The sequence below is a fragment of the Chelonoidis abingdonii genome, chromosome 9 (assembly GCF_003597395.2).
Source record: "Chelonoidis abingdonii isolate Lonesome George chromosome 9, CheloAbing_2.0, whole genome shotgun sequence".
NCBI classification, from domain to species: domain Eukaryota; kingdom Metazoa; phylum Chordata; order Testudines; family Testudinidae; genus Chelonoidis; species Chelonoidis abingdonii.
This window is the reverse complement of record NC_133777.1, coordinates 38158468-38175856: the sequence shown is the minus strand read 5'-3', so window position 1 is coordinate 38175856 and position 17389 is coordinate 38158468. Positions and strand designations below refer to the sequence as shown.

General features: G+C 48.1%; 2 protein-coding genes across 7 annotated transcripts in view; both read right to left on the bottom strand.

Annotated features, from left to right (window-relative positions):
- LOC116825529 (uncharacterized) overlaps positions 1-6615 on the bottom strand; it is a 35202-nt gene extending 28587 nt beyond the window's left edge. Inside the window, 1 exon segment of the mRNA XM_032781627.2 lies at positions 5607-6615. Coding sequence (XP_032637518.2) covers positions 5607-5688 — 82 coding nt within the window. The 5' untranslated portion in view covers positions 5689-6615.
- Positions 6616-13832: 7217 nt separating this feature from the next.
- The window catches only part of SLX4 (SLX4 structure-specific endonuclease subunit), a 41681-nt gene continuing 38124 nt past the window's right edge, over positions 13833-17389 (bottom strand). For 5 of the 6 annotated variants that reach the window (XM_032781636.2, XM_032781637.2, XM_075069381.1 and 2 more), the window contains 2 exons: positions 16868-17368; positions 13833-16239 (listed from right to left, as the gene is read on the bottom strand). In XM_032781636.2, coding sequence (XP_032637527.1) covers positions 15906-16239; positions 16868-17368 — 835 coding nt within the window. In that variant the 3' untranslated portion in view covers positions 13833-15905. Of the gene's footprint in view, positions 16240-16867; positions 17369-17389 lie in introns of those variants that run through there. The other variant, XM_075069385.1, reaches the window with a different exon arrangement.

Here is a 17389-nt window from a genome sequence, read left to right as displayed (position 1 = left end):
ACTACTCTGACCCAGAAAACAAGTGAAGAGCATCACCTTGCCTGGAAACAAGCTCCACTGACACGTGAAGGCCCAGGGAGATGGGCCAAAAAAACCTGCTGCCAACTAATATGACTCTGACAAGAAGGTTTCTACAGGTATGTTAGCAACAAGAAGGTGGTCAGGGAAAGAGTGGGACCCTTATTGAATGGGGGAGGCAACCTAGTGACAGAGGATGTGGAAAAAGCTGAAGTACTCAATGCTTTTTTTGCTTCAGTTTTCACAGACAAAGTCAGCTCCCAGATTGCTGCACTGGGCAACACAGTATGAGGAGGAGGTGAACAGCCCTCAGTGGTGAAAGAACAGGTTAAGGACTATTTAGAAAAGCTGGACATGCACAAGTCCATAGGTCCAGATCTAATGCATCCAAAAGTGCTGAGGGAGTTGGCTGATGTGATTGCAGAGCCATTGGCCATTATCTTTGGAAATTTGTGGTGATCAAGGGAGGTCCCAGACGATTGGAAAAAGGCAACTATAGTGCCCATATCTAAAAAAGGGAAGAAAGAGAACCTGGGGAACTACAGACCGGTCATTGTCACTTCAGTCCCCGGCAAAATCATGGAGCAGGTGTTCAAGGAATCCATTCTGAAGCACTTGGAGGAGAGGAAAGTGATTGGGAACAATCAACATGGATTCACCAAGGGCAAGTCTTGCTTGACCAACCTGATTGCCTTCTATGATGAGATAACTGGCTCTGTGGATATGGGAAAAGTGGTGGATGTGATATATCTTGACTTTATCAAAGCTTTTGATACGGTCTCCCACAGTATTCTTGCCAGCAAGTTAAAAAAGTATGGATTGGATGAATGGACTATAAGGTGAATAGAAATCTGGCTAGATTGTCAGGCTCAACAGGTCGTGATCAACAGCTCAATGGCTAGCTGGCAGCTGGTATCAAGCGGAGTGCCCTAGGAGTTGGTCCTGGGGCCAGTTTTGTTCAACATCTTTATTAATGAATTGCACCCTCAGCAAGTTTGCAGATGACCGTAACAAAAGAACTGCCATACCCAATGGGAGCAGTGAACAGTAGAGAGGCTAAAAGAGGGAGTTTGACTGGGATCTGTCCGAGAGAAGGTATGCTAAATGCTGCACTAGGGGGCTGTGTTGGTGAGTATCTGAGTGTCTGTTGCGAGGACAATTTGTCAGTTTGACTGTGTGCCTGATTGTTTGAAAAATGCGAATTGGGAGTGCTTTGTTCCAGGTGGGCCTTGACTGGGCCTGACGGTTATAAAAAGGCAGTCAGCTGCCAACTAGAGGAGAGGCTAACACAGGGAGTTTGACTGGGAGTTCGCCAGGGGAGAGCCCACTGAGGCTTTCAACTTGCAGGCTCCAACAGCTGAGGAAGCTCTTAGAAAGAAGGTAATATGGATGGTGAGCAACCAACTGCTGTGACTTGCACAGGATGCGCCATGTTTGTCTTTCTTCCACAGGACAGAAGCAACTGTGTACAAAGTGCAAGCTGGTCTCCATATTGGAAGAGAAGGTTCAAGGTCTGGAGAAACAAGCATCAACCCTGCATTGCGTAAGAAAAAATGAAGATTTCCTGGACAGACGTCAGGATATGCTGTGCCCGTAGAAGCAAGAAGTTGCAAAGTGAATGGTGCAGCCCAGTTGTTCTAGTTCCCAAATCAGACAACAGCGTTCATGTTTGTGTTGATGTTAGAACTGTTAATATACAATGATGGGGTCTAAATTAGCTGTTACCACTCAGGAAAGAGATCTTGGAATCATTGTGGATAGTTCTCTGAAAACATTCAGTCAATGTGCAATGGCAGTCAAAAAAGCGAACAGGATGTTGCGGATCATTAAGAAAGGGATAGACAATAAGACAGAGAATATCATATTGCCTCCATATAAATCTATGGTACGCCCACATCTTGAATACTGCATGCAGATGTGGTTGCCGCATCTCAAAAAAGATATATTGAAATTGGAAAAGGGTCAGAAAAGGGCAACAAAAATGATTAGGGGTATTGAACAGCTTCTCTATGAGCAGATATTAAGACTGGACTTTTCAGCTTGGAAAAGAGATGATTAAGGGGGGATATGATAAAATCTATAAAATTATGACTGGTGTGGAGAAAGTAAATCAGGAAGTATTTACTCCTTCTCATAACTCAAGAACTAGGGGTCACCAAATGAAATTAATAGGTAGCAGGTTTAAAACAAACAAAAGGAAATATTTTTTCAAACAATGCAGAGTTAACCTGTGTAACTCCTTGCCAGCAGGGGCGGCTCTAGGGATTTTGCCGCCCCAAGCCCAGCAGGCAGGCTGCCTCCGGCGGTTTGCCTGCGGAGAGTCCGCTGGTCCCGCGGCTTCGGCGGACCCTCTGCAGGCAAACCACCAGAGGCAGCCTGCCTGCTGCCCTCGTGGCGCTGGCAGAGCGCCCCCCGCAGCTTGCTGCCCCAAGCACGCGCTTGGTGTGCTGGGGCCTGGAGCCGCCCCTGCTTGCCAGAGGATGTTGTGAAAGCCAAGATTATAACAGGGTTTAAAAAAGAACTAGATACATTTATGGAGGATAGGTCCATCAGTGACTATTAGCCAGGATGGGCAGGGATGGTGTCCCTAGCCTCTGTTTGCCAGAAGCTGGGAATGGGCAACAGGGGATGGTCACTTGATGATTACCTGTTCTGTTCATTGCCTCTGAAGCACCTGGCTGTGACCGCTGTTGGTAGACAGGACACTGAGCTAGATGGACCATTGGTCTGACCCAGTGTGGCCGTTCTTACATTCTTATGTTCTAATGCCATGGCAAAGTTCATTTCAAATCCCAGATTGCAGTAGACGAGTTGCTGGGTGAGCGCCCAGTTTATGACCACATTCAACCATACTAAAGCTACTGGCAAATTCCTCTGGCACCAGAATCCAAAGAAAATCTGACCTTTGCTACCTCTTTGGGCCGATGTCAGTTTCAAACCCTCCCATTTAGATTCTGGGAGGTGCCTGCCACCTTCCAGTGTCTAATGGACAGGGCATTACAGCCCCATTGGCAGTATGCTGCTGCCTATCTCAACAATGCTGTACTCTAGTCTAGCCCCTGGGGAGAGCATCTCCAGAGGTTTGTTGCAGTTACTAAGGGAAGCAGGCCTAAGTGCAAGAAGAGTAGAACCAAAATGAAACTCTTAGACCAGAGGTGGGCAAACTATGGCCCATGGGCCACACCTGGCGCACAGGACCCTCCTGCCCAGCCCCTGAGCCCCTGGCAGCTAGCCCCCAGCTCCTCCCCCGCTGTTCCCCCTCCCCCGCAGCCTCAGCTCACTGTGCTGGCAGCGCAATGCTCTGGGCGGCGGGGCTGCAAGCTCTTGCTGGGTAATGTAGCTGCAGAGCTGCGGCCTGACCTGGTGCTCTGTGCTGTGTGGTGGCATGGCTGGCTCCAGCTGGGCGGCGTGACTGCCTGTCCTGGTGCTCTGGGCGGTGCAGCTGTAGCGCCACCAGCCACTGGTGCTCCAGGCAGTGCGGCAAGGGGGCAGGGGAGTTCGGGATGGTGGTCAGGGGGCGGGGATGTGGATAGTGGTTGGGGCAGTCAGGGGGTGGGAAACAGGGGGGTTGAATGGGGGCAGGAGTCCTGGGGCAGCAGTCAGGAATAAGAGGAGGGGTTGGATGGGGTGGCGGGGGCAGTCAGTGGTGGATGGAACAGGGGTCCCGGTGGCTGTCAGGGAGTGAGGCTGGGCCATGCCTGGCTGTTTGGGGAGGCACAGTCTCCCCTAACTGGCCCTCCATACAATTTCAGAAATCTGATGTGGTGCTCAGGCCAAAAATTTGCCTGCCTCTGACTTAATCTGACCTTTGGCCAGCTAAGTGAAAGTCACAGAATATCAGGGTTGGAAGGGACCTCAGGAGGTCAGCTAGTCCAACCTCCTGCTCAAAGCAGGACCAATCCCCAGATAGATTTTTTCCCCAGATCCCTAAATGGCCCCCTCAAGGATTGAGCTCACAATGCTGGGTTTAGCAGACCAATGCTCAAACCACTGAGTTGTCCCTCTCCTCTGCTAAAGTCCTGTTAGAGTGCCCAATCCCTGCCCACCAAAAGGCAGGTGAAGACATTCCTGGGGTTATCAGGGTAGCATAGGTGCTTTGTCTCCAGGTTTTCCATGAACAGCACCCCTCCCAGACCCCCTAAAGAACAAGCCCCTCAGAATGTCCAATGGATGCCAGCTTGTGCAGGTGCATTTGGTGCAGTCAAGCGCATCTTGTGCAGTAAACTGGAGCTGCTGAATCCAGATTTTACAAAAGGATTCATACTACAAAGTGATGCCTCTGAGGTAAGACTTGGGACGGTTGTATTGCAGGTGGCCGAGGATGGAAAACACCCCATCCTACATCTCAGTAGGAAGCTTCTCCCACAGAAGAAGAACTATTCCAGTATAGGAAAGGAAAGTCTTGCAGTGAAGTGGGCAGTGAAATCATTATGATACTACATCTTGGAAGCATCCTTCACCCTGCAGGCTATGAAAGATGACAACCCCAGATTCACCCTGCAGCCATTTACTTTTCAGTGCATCACAGCACATGGAAACACCGATATTTTCCCCCGGAAGGGGCAGGTGATGTTTCCACAGAGCGTGCCCTTTGCCACACTCGCAGGGGTGCACGATAGGGTACAAAGGCACTCCCTAGCCCAGACCCTAATAGATTAAGGCAACAGCCAATTAACCCTGCTGCTTAGCGGGAGCAAGGGAAATATAAAGGGCTACCTGGGTGATGGGGGAACAGCTGGGTATGAACTGGAGTCCCACCCTGGGGTCTACATGGGGAGACTATTGGTTGCAGTTTCTGTCTTTGTTTTGCTGTGGCAGGTTTTGTTCTGTTTGGACACCCTATGTTTTCATAAAGACAGCCCTGTAGAGAAGGGGGCACAACTGCCTGAGGGCTGCCTGACTGTTTTATTTTTGTGCCTCTGAAACACCCCTGTCTGTTGCTTCAGTTCATCAGCTCAGAAGTCCTGCCCCATCCTCCCACCCCGCCAGCATCTGACTTATTGGCTAAGCCTCACTGCCCAGCTGTCAGTACCAGTGACATATTCACCCCACAGAGACTTCACCCACTGAGGCTGATCACAGACCTAGAGGTCCCAGCCACATAGCTCTCACTGAGGCACAAGCATCCCAGACTCATTTGGCCTATTCACTGCCTCAAGGCCCAGCCACACAATCCTTGCAGACACAGACTCAATGCACCATTCATCCAGTCCCTCTACACCAGGGGTTCTCAAACTGGGGGTCAGGACCCCTCAGGGGGTTGCGAGCTTATTACATGGGGGGTCACAAGCTGTCAACCTCTACCTCAAAGCCCACTTTGCCTCCAGCATTTATAATAGTGTTAAGTATATAATTTATAAGGGGCGGGGTCTCATTCAGAGGTTTGCTATGTGAAAGGGATCACCAGTAAAAAAGTTTGAGAGCCACTGCTGTACACCCAAACACAGAGTCCATAGCTATGCCCTGGGAATCACCCGTTTGCTATTCCTGTTCACCTGGGATGGTGGGAGCTCACGGCAGCACTTCGGCAAATCCAGATTTTCATGTCATTCACTAACAGTTCTCAATTGGTTTAGTTTATTCCTCACCTGCACAGGTGCCACTCAGCATCTCCTTTTCATCGCAGCTCTGGAGATTACGCTCTTCCTCTCGTTCCCGGCTGGAGATCATGTCGTCTGGGAATGGGAAATTCTGCTCAGGGGAGGAGAAATGGGCAAGACTGGGGTTTTCACATCTTCACCAAGGATTTGCTATGCAGATCTCTCTAAGGTTTAAAACTCAGCCCCTCTCTTTGCTGAGGGGACATTTCACCTGCACAGAAAGGAAATACCTCCTGGGAAATGTGTTGTGCTGCTTACGAAATTCAGGGATCTCCATACACTGTGGGACTTGACGAAAAGCAAAACCAAGCCATTTTCACATCTCTAACCAGGCCAGTTAGAGATCAGAACCAGCCCTTGGGGTGGAGGGGACCCCAGACAGGACAATATCACAGTTCTGTCCCCCTTGGAAGCCCTGGGCAGAGGGAGATCAGCAGCAGTGCAATGTCTCTCAACCTCCTTCCCAGAGGGAATGTATGGGAGGTGACAAAGGTGTTAGGGCCATCAGGGCTGAAAGCGTGGTTGGAACCCCAACAAGTGGCCCCTTGGCTGGGGCTGCAGCAGAGCAGGAGCAGTAATTGCTCTCTGCTAGCACTGCTTGCTCCCACTTATCTGTCCAGCAGGACTGCCTCCACCCATACCCCGCCACAGGGAGAAAGACAATGATCTGGGACTCAGAGTTCCCCTTCAACACGGGAAGGTAGAGAGGTCAGCTCCCGCTTCCCACATAGTAGACTATCTCTGCTAATCCAGTTCTTCCTCATGGTGGGGAGGCTGGGAACAACCTCAGAGGAAGCTGCTGCTGGCTAGGAAGGGAATTGGGCTGGAGAGTGACTGGGGGATGTGAATGGGGAGGTGAATATTGTGTGGAAGACGTGGGGCAGAGAGCTGTGATGACCAGTCTGTGAGTGGCTCGGTCTATAGTGACAAGGTGCCTGGTATATGAGTTGCAGGGGGGTGACAGATGTGGGGGGTTGGGAGTGGTGATTTTTGGGGGGGCTAAGTGAGAGACTGGGCTGGGGAAGGAGGTGGAGAAACTCTTGGCCAGGGCCAAAGGTGATAGTAAAGAATGGAGGGGGAAGAGCGCCTGGGTCAGGGAAGGAAGGGAGGATGGAAAGGGAGAGGGAGAGGGAAAGAGACAGCAGCATGAGAGAGGGAAAAGAGCAAAATAAAGAAAAAGGGAAGGATGGGACGAGAGCACTAGGAGCGAAAGGGAGTTCCCTGGTGAACACAGTATTTACTAGAGCACAGCAAGAATGTGAAGAACATCTGCCCAGAATGGGGCAGCAGTGGGAATTCCTCTGAGCCCAACCGCCCCCACCCCCCACAGGGGGGCTGACACTCCTTCCAGACCAGAAACTACTCGAGCATTTATGGGTTGCTTGAAGGATAATGCACAGGATGTTTCCACCAGCCAGGGCCAGGGGCCAGAGAAGCAACCCTGGGAGCTTCAGAGACCACAAAGCTCTTAACACTCATGAGGAAACTGGTCACTCTCCTGCAGTGTCGCTGCAGAGGGCTCTCTGCGTTTCACCTTTAGGGCCCTTTTCTGCCTAGGAGAAAGACATGCTGGTAGCTGGAACAGTAAGTATCCCCAGATCCCTGCCTGCTTCAACCCCACTGGCTAGGGAAGGGGCCCCAAGGTTTGGCCCAGATTCCGTTACCTTATGCACCCTGGAACAATAACAGCTCCCATGAACTCTGGCTTAGACTCATCACTCCCAGCTGGGCCTTTGTACCCAGGGTGCCCACACTCCAGACCCAATTCCCTCTCCCCACTCAGACTGCTGCTCTCTCCCTGTCAATAATGACTCAGAAGGAAGCAGCAGCTACAGAAAACACACTTCATAGCTCCATCCTGCGCCCTCGGTATGTCCAGGTGTCTTCGTCCCCTTCTACAGGATTTATGAGGCTGCTTCTTGTAACACCACCACAGCTAGGAGATCAAGCCCAGGACCTCTCAAGCTAAGGGCATGAGCTTCTACTGCTTGAGCTCATGGAACAGGTCCATTGACTTTTAAGGCAGTGGCAGGCTCAAACTTCTGAGTTCTGCTTTACAGCTTGGGTACAAAAATTTACACTCAGCCGCAGGAATCGCTTGGTGCCTTTACTATGGTGCAGACCCAGCGCCTTGCACCAGCCCTAAACACACAGACGTGTGTGTCACGTCTCTTTAACAGAGCTGGAACAAAACACTGTCAAAGAGAAGAATAAACAACAACACTGCGGGGAGTGTCCCCGAAGCAGCATTGTTATTAGGCAGAGACAGGGCACTGCCTTTCAGTCCTGCTCCTGTTAGACTAATTCTGCCCAGTGATGATGCAGTAACAGGTCTGGGCAGCACTATTCTTGGAGCTCGTCACCTCTTTTTTTATTTTTCCTGTCCCTTTTCATCTCCTTCCTTTCTCTCTCCTCCCCCTCCAGCTGGGAGAGTTGGCTTTTGTTCCATTTCTGCATGCATGCTCGCTCCAATAGCTGGATCAGCGAAGAGCTTTTGTGTGTCAGTAAAGCCAGCAGTTCTGGGACTCACAGACATACATGGAGCAGAGATGGGAGAGGTGGAGCTTTTTTACAGAATCACTTTCCCCAAGTTCTCTCAATTACCTGGAGTCTCGGGCTCAGGAGTTAGTGTTCGCAGAGTCCAGGACTTCCCCTAGGAGGCTAGTTACAGCCTGAGGCAGTCTCCAGCTTGGCTAGCAACAGAAGGGTCTTTAAATAAGGCAGATACTGTAGAGAGGAGAGGAGGGAAGCAACAGCTGCTCAGCCTGGACTCCTGGGAAGGAAACAGGCAGCTGCAGCAGCAGCCCTCATCATGTGACAGTGGTAAAGAAGAGAGAGAGAGAGAGAGAGAGAGAGAGTCCTTTCTTCTAACACTGAACAAGGAACTGGCATGTGACCCTGGTAACCAATCAGAGATAGAGTTGCTTTCTCCCAGTGCTGAACAAGGAACTTTATTAGAACAAGGAAAACGGTATTATCCCTAAAGCCATTCTCGCTCTCTGCTTTGCTGCTGAACTTCTACCTAGAATCTTACCCAGCCCCACTCCCTTGCCTAGCTTCCTGTTACAGATTTAAAGCCACAGCATACATATCCTCACAGCTGCTTAACTATTTAACCTGTCTTTACTGTCACATCTGCAATGGGGCCAACACACTGGGCCATGCAACTATATTTGTTCAGGATGAAAACCCAAAACGCATGTGACACCCAAGCAAGGGAAACTGGTTTGCTGCTGGTTTTGAGGATCACAGCAGCCAAGGTCACAGTACAGTGCTGCATAATACAATGTACAAGACACAGCTAATCCAAAAGCAGATGAAAGGGAACAGCACACAGATGCTAAGCATCCCAAACTCCAGTGTGGCTCTTCTCAGCCTTCCCGAGCCCCGATTTGTATAACAAGGACAATCTAAGTTTAGAGAGCCACTCAAGATCGTGCAACAGAACAGCCCTTCTATACATAATCTATGAGTAGGCTTGGATGGATTAGATTTTTGTTGGTGAATGTCAATTTCATCGTACACACACAAATCCACCAAAAAATATTTCCATTGATAAACAACATTTACAGATAGGCAAAATAAGAAAAATGCTGTCTGAGAACTTTGAGTTTGAGTTAAGGATCAGTATGGTAAATATTTTGCAGATGATGGTGATCATTTGTGTTTTAATGGTTATAAAGCTTTAACTCTTTGAATCTCAACATTTACTGTCATTAAATAATTAGTCAGATCCCCACTGTTGTCTGACCTTCCCCCAGACTTTCCCACAGCTGGGAATATTTAAATAGATGAAAGTTTTACAAATGCTTAGCATAATTTTGCACAACTGCGAAAATTTAAATTGATAAAAATATAAAAATGCTTAAAAATAAACTTCAGTAAAAATTATTTTAAAAAACCCCAAATTCTGCCAAGACTGCCTATCCGCTGGGGAAATCGGAATGCTACACACCTGTATGCGTAGACCAGGACCAGAAAGGCCGCATTGCTGAGTCTCTTGGGTAGATAATGGTATTTTGGTCCCCACTGACAGTTCTCTAGTGAGAAAGTTGTCTCATGCTGCCACAGCATTAGAACAAGAGGAACACTGGTAAGGACCAGGGACTTTTAGATGACAAGATTATAGATGCAGATGATCTACCTTTCAAACTGTGTTAGCTGTATAATGATGTAATGTTACAAATAGGTATCGAGGTTAATTCTCACCTGTACATATGACTGTCATCTGTAAATAATTCTCTGGGTTCATCTGGAATTTTATTGCATCAGAGCCTCGCTAATTCTCACTCAGAACGGGAAGGCTAATTGCAAATCAGTGCAGCTTATGAAGCTGCATAATAAAAAAAGATTGTCAGTGTTTTGACACTTGTTTAATTTACACATGCAGCTTTTCTAAAAATAATAACATTTTAGCAATCTTCAGACCTCACCGCCAAGTTATTAGTATAGGTGGAATTTGGGGCTGGGGAGCATGGGAGGCATTGTTCCCCCCAAACTACAATGTAATGAATTCTGCAGTGAAGAAAGGCGACGTGCTGCTCCCAGCTTGTTGTCTTGAGGCAGGGAGTCAGAACTGTGTTTATAAACAGAGTGATTAACAGGTGATTAAGGTAAGCAAGGGCTGGTAGGATTTTTCCTAAAGTTAAAGATCTGTTCCAAGCTTGGTGAACTGCAAAAAGTAAGTAGCCTAAGGCTTTGTCTACACTGCACTTTCATTGGTAAAACTTTTGTCATTAATGTGAAAAAACACCCCCCGCAAACAACAAAAGTTTTACCCATGAGAAGTGCCTGTGTGGACAGCACTGTTGGTGGGAGAAGTTACCACTGCTCGTTGGGGATGGATTTATTTGGTCGGTGGGAGAGCTCTCGCCTGCAGACAAAGAGCGGTTACACTGCACACCTTTTAGCAGCACGGCAGTGTAGATATAACCTAAATGATAGAATAATTTTTTTAGCCAAAGGAAATGCAGTAGAATGAATCTGCCTGGATGTGAGTAAGGCATCTGATACAGTTCCATATGAGACGTTGTTAAATTGGAGAAGATGGGGATTAATATGAGAACAGAAAGGTGTACAAGGAACTGGTTAAAGAGGAGACTACAAGAAGTCATAGTGAAAGGTGAACTGTTATGCTAGAGCGAGATTACTAGTGGAGTTCCTCAGGGATCAGTCTTGGGACTAATCTTATTTAACATTGTTATTACTGACCGTGGCACAAAAAGTGGAAGTGTGCTAATAAAATTTGCAGATGACACAAACTTGGAGGATATTGCCAATACCGAGGAGGACTGGAATATCGTACAAGATCTGAATGACCTTTTAAACTGGAGTAATAAAAATGGGATATTTAATAATGCAAAGTGCAAGGTCATGCATTTAGGGACTAATAAGATTTTTTGCTATAAGCTGGAGACTTATCAGTTGGCAGTGACAGAGGAGGAGAAAGAGCTGGGTGTATTGGTTGATCACAGGATGACTATGAGCCATCAGTGTGATGTGGTAGTGAAAAAGCCTAATGCAGTCCTATGATACATCAGATAAGGTATTTCCAGTAGAGACAGTGAAGTGTTAGTACCATTATACAAGACACTAGTGAGACTTCATCTGGAGTAGTGTGTGCAATTCTGGTCTCCCATGTTTAGGAAGGATGAATTCAAACTGGAATAAGTGCAGAGAAGGGCTACTAAGATGATCTGAGGAAAGGAAAACCTGTCTTATTAGAAGATACACAAACAGCTTGGCTTGTTTTGTCTAACCAACAGAAGGCTAAGGGGAGATACAATTACTCTGCATGAATACACCAGAGGGCTAAATACTAGGGAGGGAGAGGAGTTATTTAAGTTAAGCATCAATGTGCCCTCAGAACAAATACATATAAGCTGGCCATCAACAAGCTTAGGCTTGAAATTAGGTGAAGGTTTCTAACCATCAGAGGAGTGAAGTTTGGAGCAGTGCGGGCAAAAAAACCCTTCAAGACTGAGCTTGATAAGTTTAATGAGGGGCTGGTATGACAGGGTTACCTATAATGGCATGTGGGATATTGGCAACTGCCTGTAGCAAAAATGCCCAATGGCTGGAGACAGGACACTAGATGAGGAGGCTCTGAGTTACTACAGACAATTCTTTCGCAGGTATCTGCTTAGTGGGTCTTGCCCATATGCTCAGGGTCTAACTGATTGCCATATTAGGAGTTGGGAAGGAATTTCTCCCCAGTCAGATTGGCAGAGACTGTGGGGTGAGGGGGGGGTTTGCCGCCTTCTGCAGCATGGGGCCCAGGTCACTTGCAGGTTTAAACTAATGCAAATGGTGAATTCTTTGTAACTTGAAGTCTTTAAATCATGATTTGAGGCTTCAGTAACTTACCGAGAGGTTAGGGGTCTATTACAGGAGCAAGTAGGTGAGATTCCATGGCCTGCAATGTCCAGGAGGTCAGACAAGTTGATCACGATGGTCCCATCTGATTTTAGTAGGAGTATCTGAGTAAGACTATACAATTTAAAACCTACAGTGGCCCTTAAGCGACTTGCCACAAGATGTCAGAACATGATAGTATTAGAGCTGAGAGGGTCTAATATTTATTTGTCTTTCTTAATATAGAAATTATATACAATGTGCCTGCCGGATAGTTCTAGGTTATTATCTGCAAAAACACTAGAGTTTTCAGTTGCCTATGTAGCCCCTGGAAACAGTGTTAAAGTTTGGCTCCCTCCCCATCTGAAATGGCGCCCCTGCAGGCATGGAATTTATTGTCCCCCCCCAGCCACGCGCAGCTCCATTCGCCTGACTGGAGACGTCCTCCAAAATATAGAAGTCAAACTACATCTATGGTTATTAGCTAGTGCTGAGAACTGTGGGAAGACTGCAGATACTTCGCGTTCATCGTATGGTGTGCAGGTGAACACTTCTGTGCAAGCAAGTCCCTATGCACAGAGTGGGCCATGTCGAGGTGGTTTACTGAGGGAGGTCACCGGAACAGTCTTCAAAGTTGCTATACTAATGTGACTGCTTGAGGGACAATTCTTGTAGTTGTTTATTCTGGGAACATTTACAGAGACTGCTTTGCTTTACTGAGTTGTTACACTGGTCTGAGACCCCGTTAGCACGGATGGCGGCCTAACTTGCATCCACCCTTCCTCACAAACCCTATAGGAAGGGAAAGACAGGCAGGCATCAGGCTGAGTAAGTTCCCTTTCCCTTCCTGTTGACATGGAGCTGAGCAGTTAGCAGGCATGTGGGGAAGGAGGCCCTGTGAGCCTCACATGATGAAGAAATAGCGTCTCAGTCCCAGTAGCTGACCAAAACAAAGGAAGGGTAATAAATCAGCTGATATGGGGGCTAGGTCAATGATGTGCACATCTGAATGGCTAATTCTAAGTCACACCGCAGCTGTATGTGTCCTCTTCGCCTCCCTTCCCATCTCACACTGTGCAGGGCTTTGACAGGGTGAAGGAGGAGGGATAGCTCAGTGGTTTGAGCACTGGCCTGCTAACCCAGGGTTGTGAGCTCAATCCCTGAGGGGGCCATTTAGGGACCTGGGGTTTAAAAAAAAAAAAAAAAAAGTCTGGGGATTTGTCCTGCTTTGAGCAGGGGTTTGGACTAGATGATCTCCAGAGGTCCCTTCTAACCCTGATATTCTATGATACATGAGAGTAAGGGAGGAGAGATGGGGTGACTGAGGAGAAGGAAGGGCGATGGAGGTCTAGTAGCAGCTCCAGAGCATCAAACTGGCTGCAGCAGCCAACATGATGCACAGTCACCGTGACTCACAGAAACACATGGGGTTCATCAGCAGCTGGCCCCTTTCCACCTCCGGCCTCCCCTCCTCCAGTTCCATCTACAACAACCCACTCCCAGGGCCCAGCAGATTGGGTTCTTCCTAGCATTGCCTCTGATCCTGGCAGATGGGGACTCCTTCCCCAACCCTGCCTTTAGTTCCCCGTATCACATGGATTTGCTTGCCTTCCTCAGTCCTCTCCATATAACAGAGCTAGCATTCCTCACGGCCAGACTCCCATGTGTTGCTGCAGCAGCTCTCTCCAGCCTCCTGCTCCCCACAGTAACCTAACTCCTTGTCAGGGTCGTTAGCCAGCATGAGAGGCCGACTAGTTGCCGGGATGCCTCTGCAGCTCCAAGGCTGGGCCCAAGATTTTAAATAATAAATTGCCTACAAGCCTTTTACTTGACGCTACCTGTTAACAGAGTTTACAGCTGAAGGTTCTTACAATTTTTATTGCACATAACGTACATCCAATAAAAACCACACTATACTGTATCAAAATTAAAAAACAGACAGACATTCTTATGCTACAAAAATATAAACATTGGTTTTGAGGAGTTTGGCTTCTTTTTTTACAAAGTGAGGCCATCATCGATTCCCAACTCCCAAGGCTGGAAAGAATCAGCACATCTCTGAAGATTAAATAAATAGAAGTCAATTCTCTAGGATCCAAGACTTCCCTGTTGCAGACTTACAAAGGACCTGGAAGCAGTCCAGTTTGGAAACTAGATTATGTAGCAAGGTGTGGTTAGGTGAGGAATGAGTACAAGGCGCTGAAGGTGTCCAGTGGTCACTGCAACACAAATATGGTGTCTCCTTTTTAAAAAAAGAGAGGGGGGCGCAGTGGAAACACAACTGTCCAAGCCCAGGCCACATGGCAACTTGGCAGGAGTTCTAGTATTACTTCCAGTTCTCAGAAAATGGAGCTGACAGTATCTTTAACACAGAGGTCTAGCCCTGCAGATCCCAGCATGCAATGCTCTAACTCAGTCCAAACAGTCCAAACACACCATTGCATCTTGGGACCTGGAGCCTCTGAGGTCCTTATCACAGTATTAAATACAAGGGGCTGAAGGACTCCTGATACCCATCACAAATCTATAGAGTAAGAGTGCTTGTAGATTGTATGTAAACATTCCTTGCATTCTCCACAACACAGCTGTTACCAATAAGTTACCCTTTCAATACAGCAAGTAATATTCTGCACTTCAGTAGCACCATCTTCCATTCTGAGCCATTCAAAACCCTTTCCAAAGGTGGGCAGCTCTCATTCCCCTCTTTTACAGGTGAAGCACAGAGAAATTAAGGCTCAGACTTTCAAAGCAGCCATTCATTTTGGGTGGCCAACATCAAACGCCTGTGGACAATCTCAGAGGTGCTCAATACCCAGTACCATCAACTGAAGTCAGTGGGCTCTGCAGGTGCTCGGTACTTGCTGAAACTCAAGCCCTAAGCGTCCGCTGTTAGGCACACAACAAATGAAGCATCCAAAATTTGAGTCCACTTGCCAAAGTTCACAGAGTGAGCCAGGAACAGAAGCGAGGTCTCCTGAACTACCCACTAGACAATGCTGCCACCACAACACTCCCTGCCCCTCAATCTGTAAAATCTCAAACTGAATAAACAGACTGAAAAACCGCTGGGGTCCCAAAGACAAACCTCAACATCTGGCTGTTTTCACTGCTTTATACATCAGGGCAAAGTGAGTTGTTTCCTGCTAGTGTGGTGTGTTAGGCAGGTGTGTTTCTATTCTAGGAGAGAACAATTCACGGGGATTTGACCTGCTTCCTTCCAGGGCCAGCACTGCCTATGGCACTCTTACCATTCAGGCAGGACCTTATGTTTCAACACTGATGCACTCAGTGAGGAGCTTGGAAGTAGCACCCTCTGTCAGGCACTTAGAAGAAGCTCTACCTCTAGAAGCAGCAGTTAGAAGCAAGGCTGAAATAAAACCTATCAGAAAGGAGGAAGGCAAGTGGGAAGAACAAGAGGAGAGAAAACATCTGAAAAGGAAAAGGCAGAGGACAGATAAAAGAAAGTGGAGTGGAAGGGGAAAAGATGACAGAAAAGGCAAAAGGAAACTGATGGCTAAAGAACTAGGAAAACAGAGGGACCATATTAGCTGTATGCTGAAGCTCCAGCAGTACTAGTATTGGCCTTGGTGTCCCAGAGATCCAGCAGGCACTGTTTCAGCAGAGAGTGGGGTGGATGGTACTGAAAGCATGCGGGTCTCTGCACCTCTAAAGCAGTGAGACTGGGAACAGATGAGTCTCTCACAGTTCCAAGCCATTCGAGCACATCGGGGAGCAATGTTCTAACTGACTGAAAAGTCAGCAGCATAAGCACATGTACAGCAGATTCTACTGGGGCCGGGAGAATGTTTAGTAGCAAAACCGAGGAGCAATTCTTGAAGAAGCTCTGACACGGAACAATGGGGAGAGTTTTAGAGCCTGCAGTGGGGAAGTATGAATGTACCAAGGCAGCAGGGAAGGGAGAGGAGGCTCCAGTCAGTATCGTTTGCATCCCTTTTTCTTGCCCCCACGTTGCTGCCGCTTCTCTTTCCGTGCCCCGGCTGTGGTAAAGGTGATACAGTGAGCATCCAAAAAGTCCAGCAATTTCCCCAGTGCAATCTTAATGCCATTCTGCTTCAGCTCTGCCTGCAGCCCGGTTAGCTCAAAGGGCTCATAAAGGAGGATCTTCCGGTGCAGGACTGGATTTGAATGGATGTAGCGTCTCACTGCCTCCAGCTTATCTGCCTCCCGGGCTGCAGCCTGAGATGCTGGGATCCCCTCGTCCTCTTCAGATGTAAGGGCACCTGTCTCAAACTCATTGGAAGAAGAGCTGAAAATGAGAGAAAGGAGAGATCAATGAAATGCCCTATTACCAAGGAAATGATCACGGACCGACAGGGAACATGGTGGAGTTATTGATTAAATACCCTTGTGTGGCCCACCCTAGTGCTATGAATACTCTGACATTTTAGGTCTCATGAAAATAACTGTCTGACGGGACAGACAGTGTGGGCAAATGTTCAACGAACTTCCATTCTCAGCTCTGCCAGTGCCCCTCCCACTTTATTGTCAGCATCTCCCGCTATTCCAGTCTTGGGCCCCTCATACATGTGCTGGTGTGCCTCAGTCCTGACCAGCACTGCCTGCTTCTATTCTACTCTTGGACTCCCTATGCACAGCTCTGTTACTGCACCTCCTGTGACCAGCAGAGACCCCTGCTATTCCAGTTCTGGGCCTTTACCAGGCTCAGAATATCAGATATGCCAAACTACGGTCTTGCGATCTGACAAGAGATCACTAGGAATTAGACTGAAAACCCCCAAAAAGGATATGTGGATGAGCTAAGCCCAGGACAAAGGGCAGGGCTTTTCTACTTTGAGGGAGAATGGAGGTGTCTCCCCCCCTTGACCAGACCCACACCAGTAAACGAGGTTTTCCCTGTTGTTTCAGTCCCTTACCTCTGTGACCCAAAGGAGTTGTCACTTCCAGCCACTGAAGAAGCTGCAGACTCCTGAGATGCTGAGAGCACCTCTCCATCAGCACTGCCCACCAGAGAACCTTTAACTGGAGATGTAGCTGGAGACAAAATATCTCCCTTTAGCCCTCTGGCTCCTCCTGGGTGGCCTTTAGTTTCAGCTGTTTTCTGAGTCCTCAGATAGCCTGTTGTAGAGGGGCCCGCTGAGCTGTCAGCATCACCACTGCCCAGAACTGGCAGGGAAGGGACCGAAACCCCCAGCTTTTGCTTGCGCCCTACACTGGAGGCTTTGGAACTCTCTTCTCTCAGTTCAATCAAGTCTGCTTGGGGTTGGCTGGGGTACTTGGCAGTGGCTTCCTGTAGGGGTGGTTGGGAGGATGGGATCTCATCCTCCGAGTCAGAGGACATGATCTGATGAGTATACTGGAATATCTCCTTCAGCTTTAACACCATCTGCCGTTTTGGGAGAGGACGGACTCCAAATCTAAAATACAAAGGTGGCACT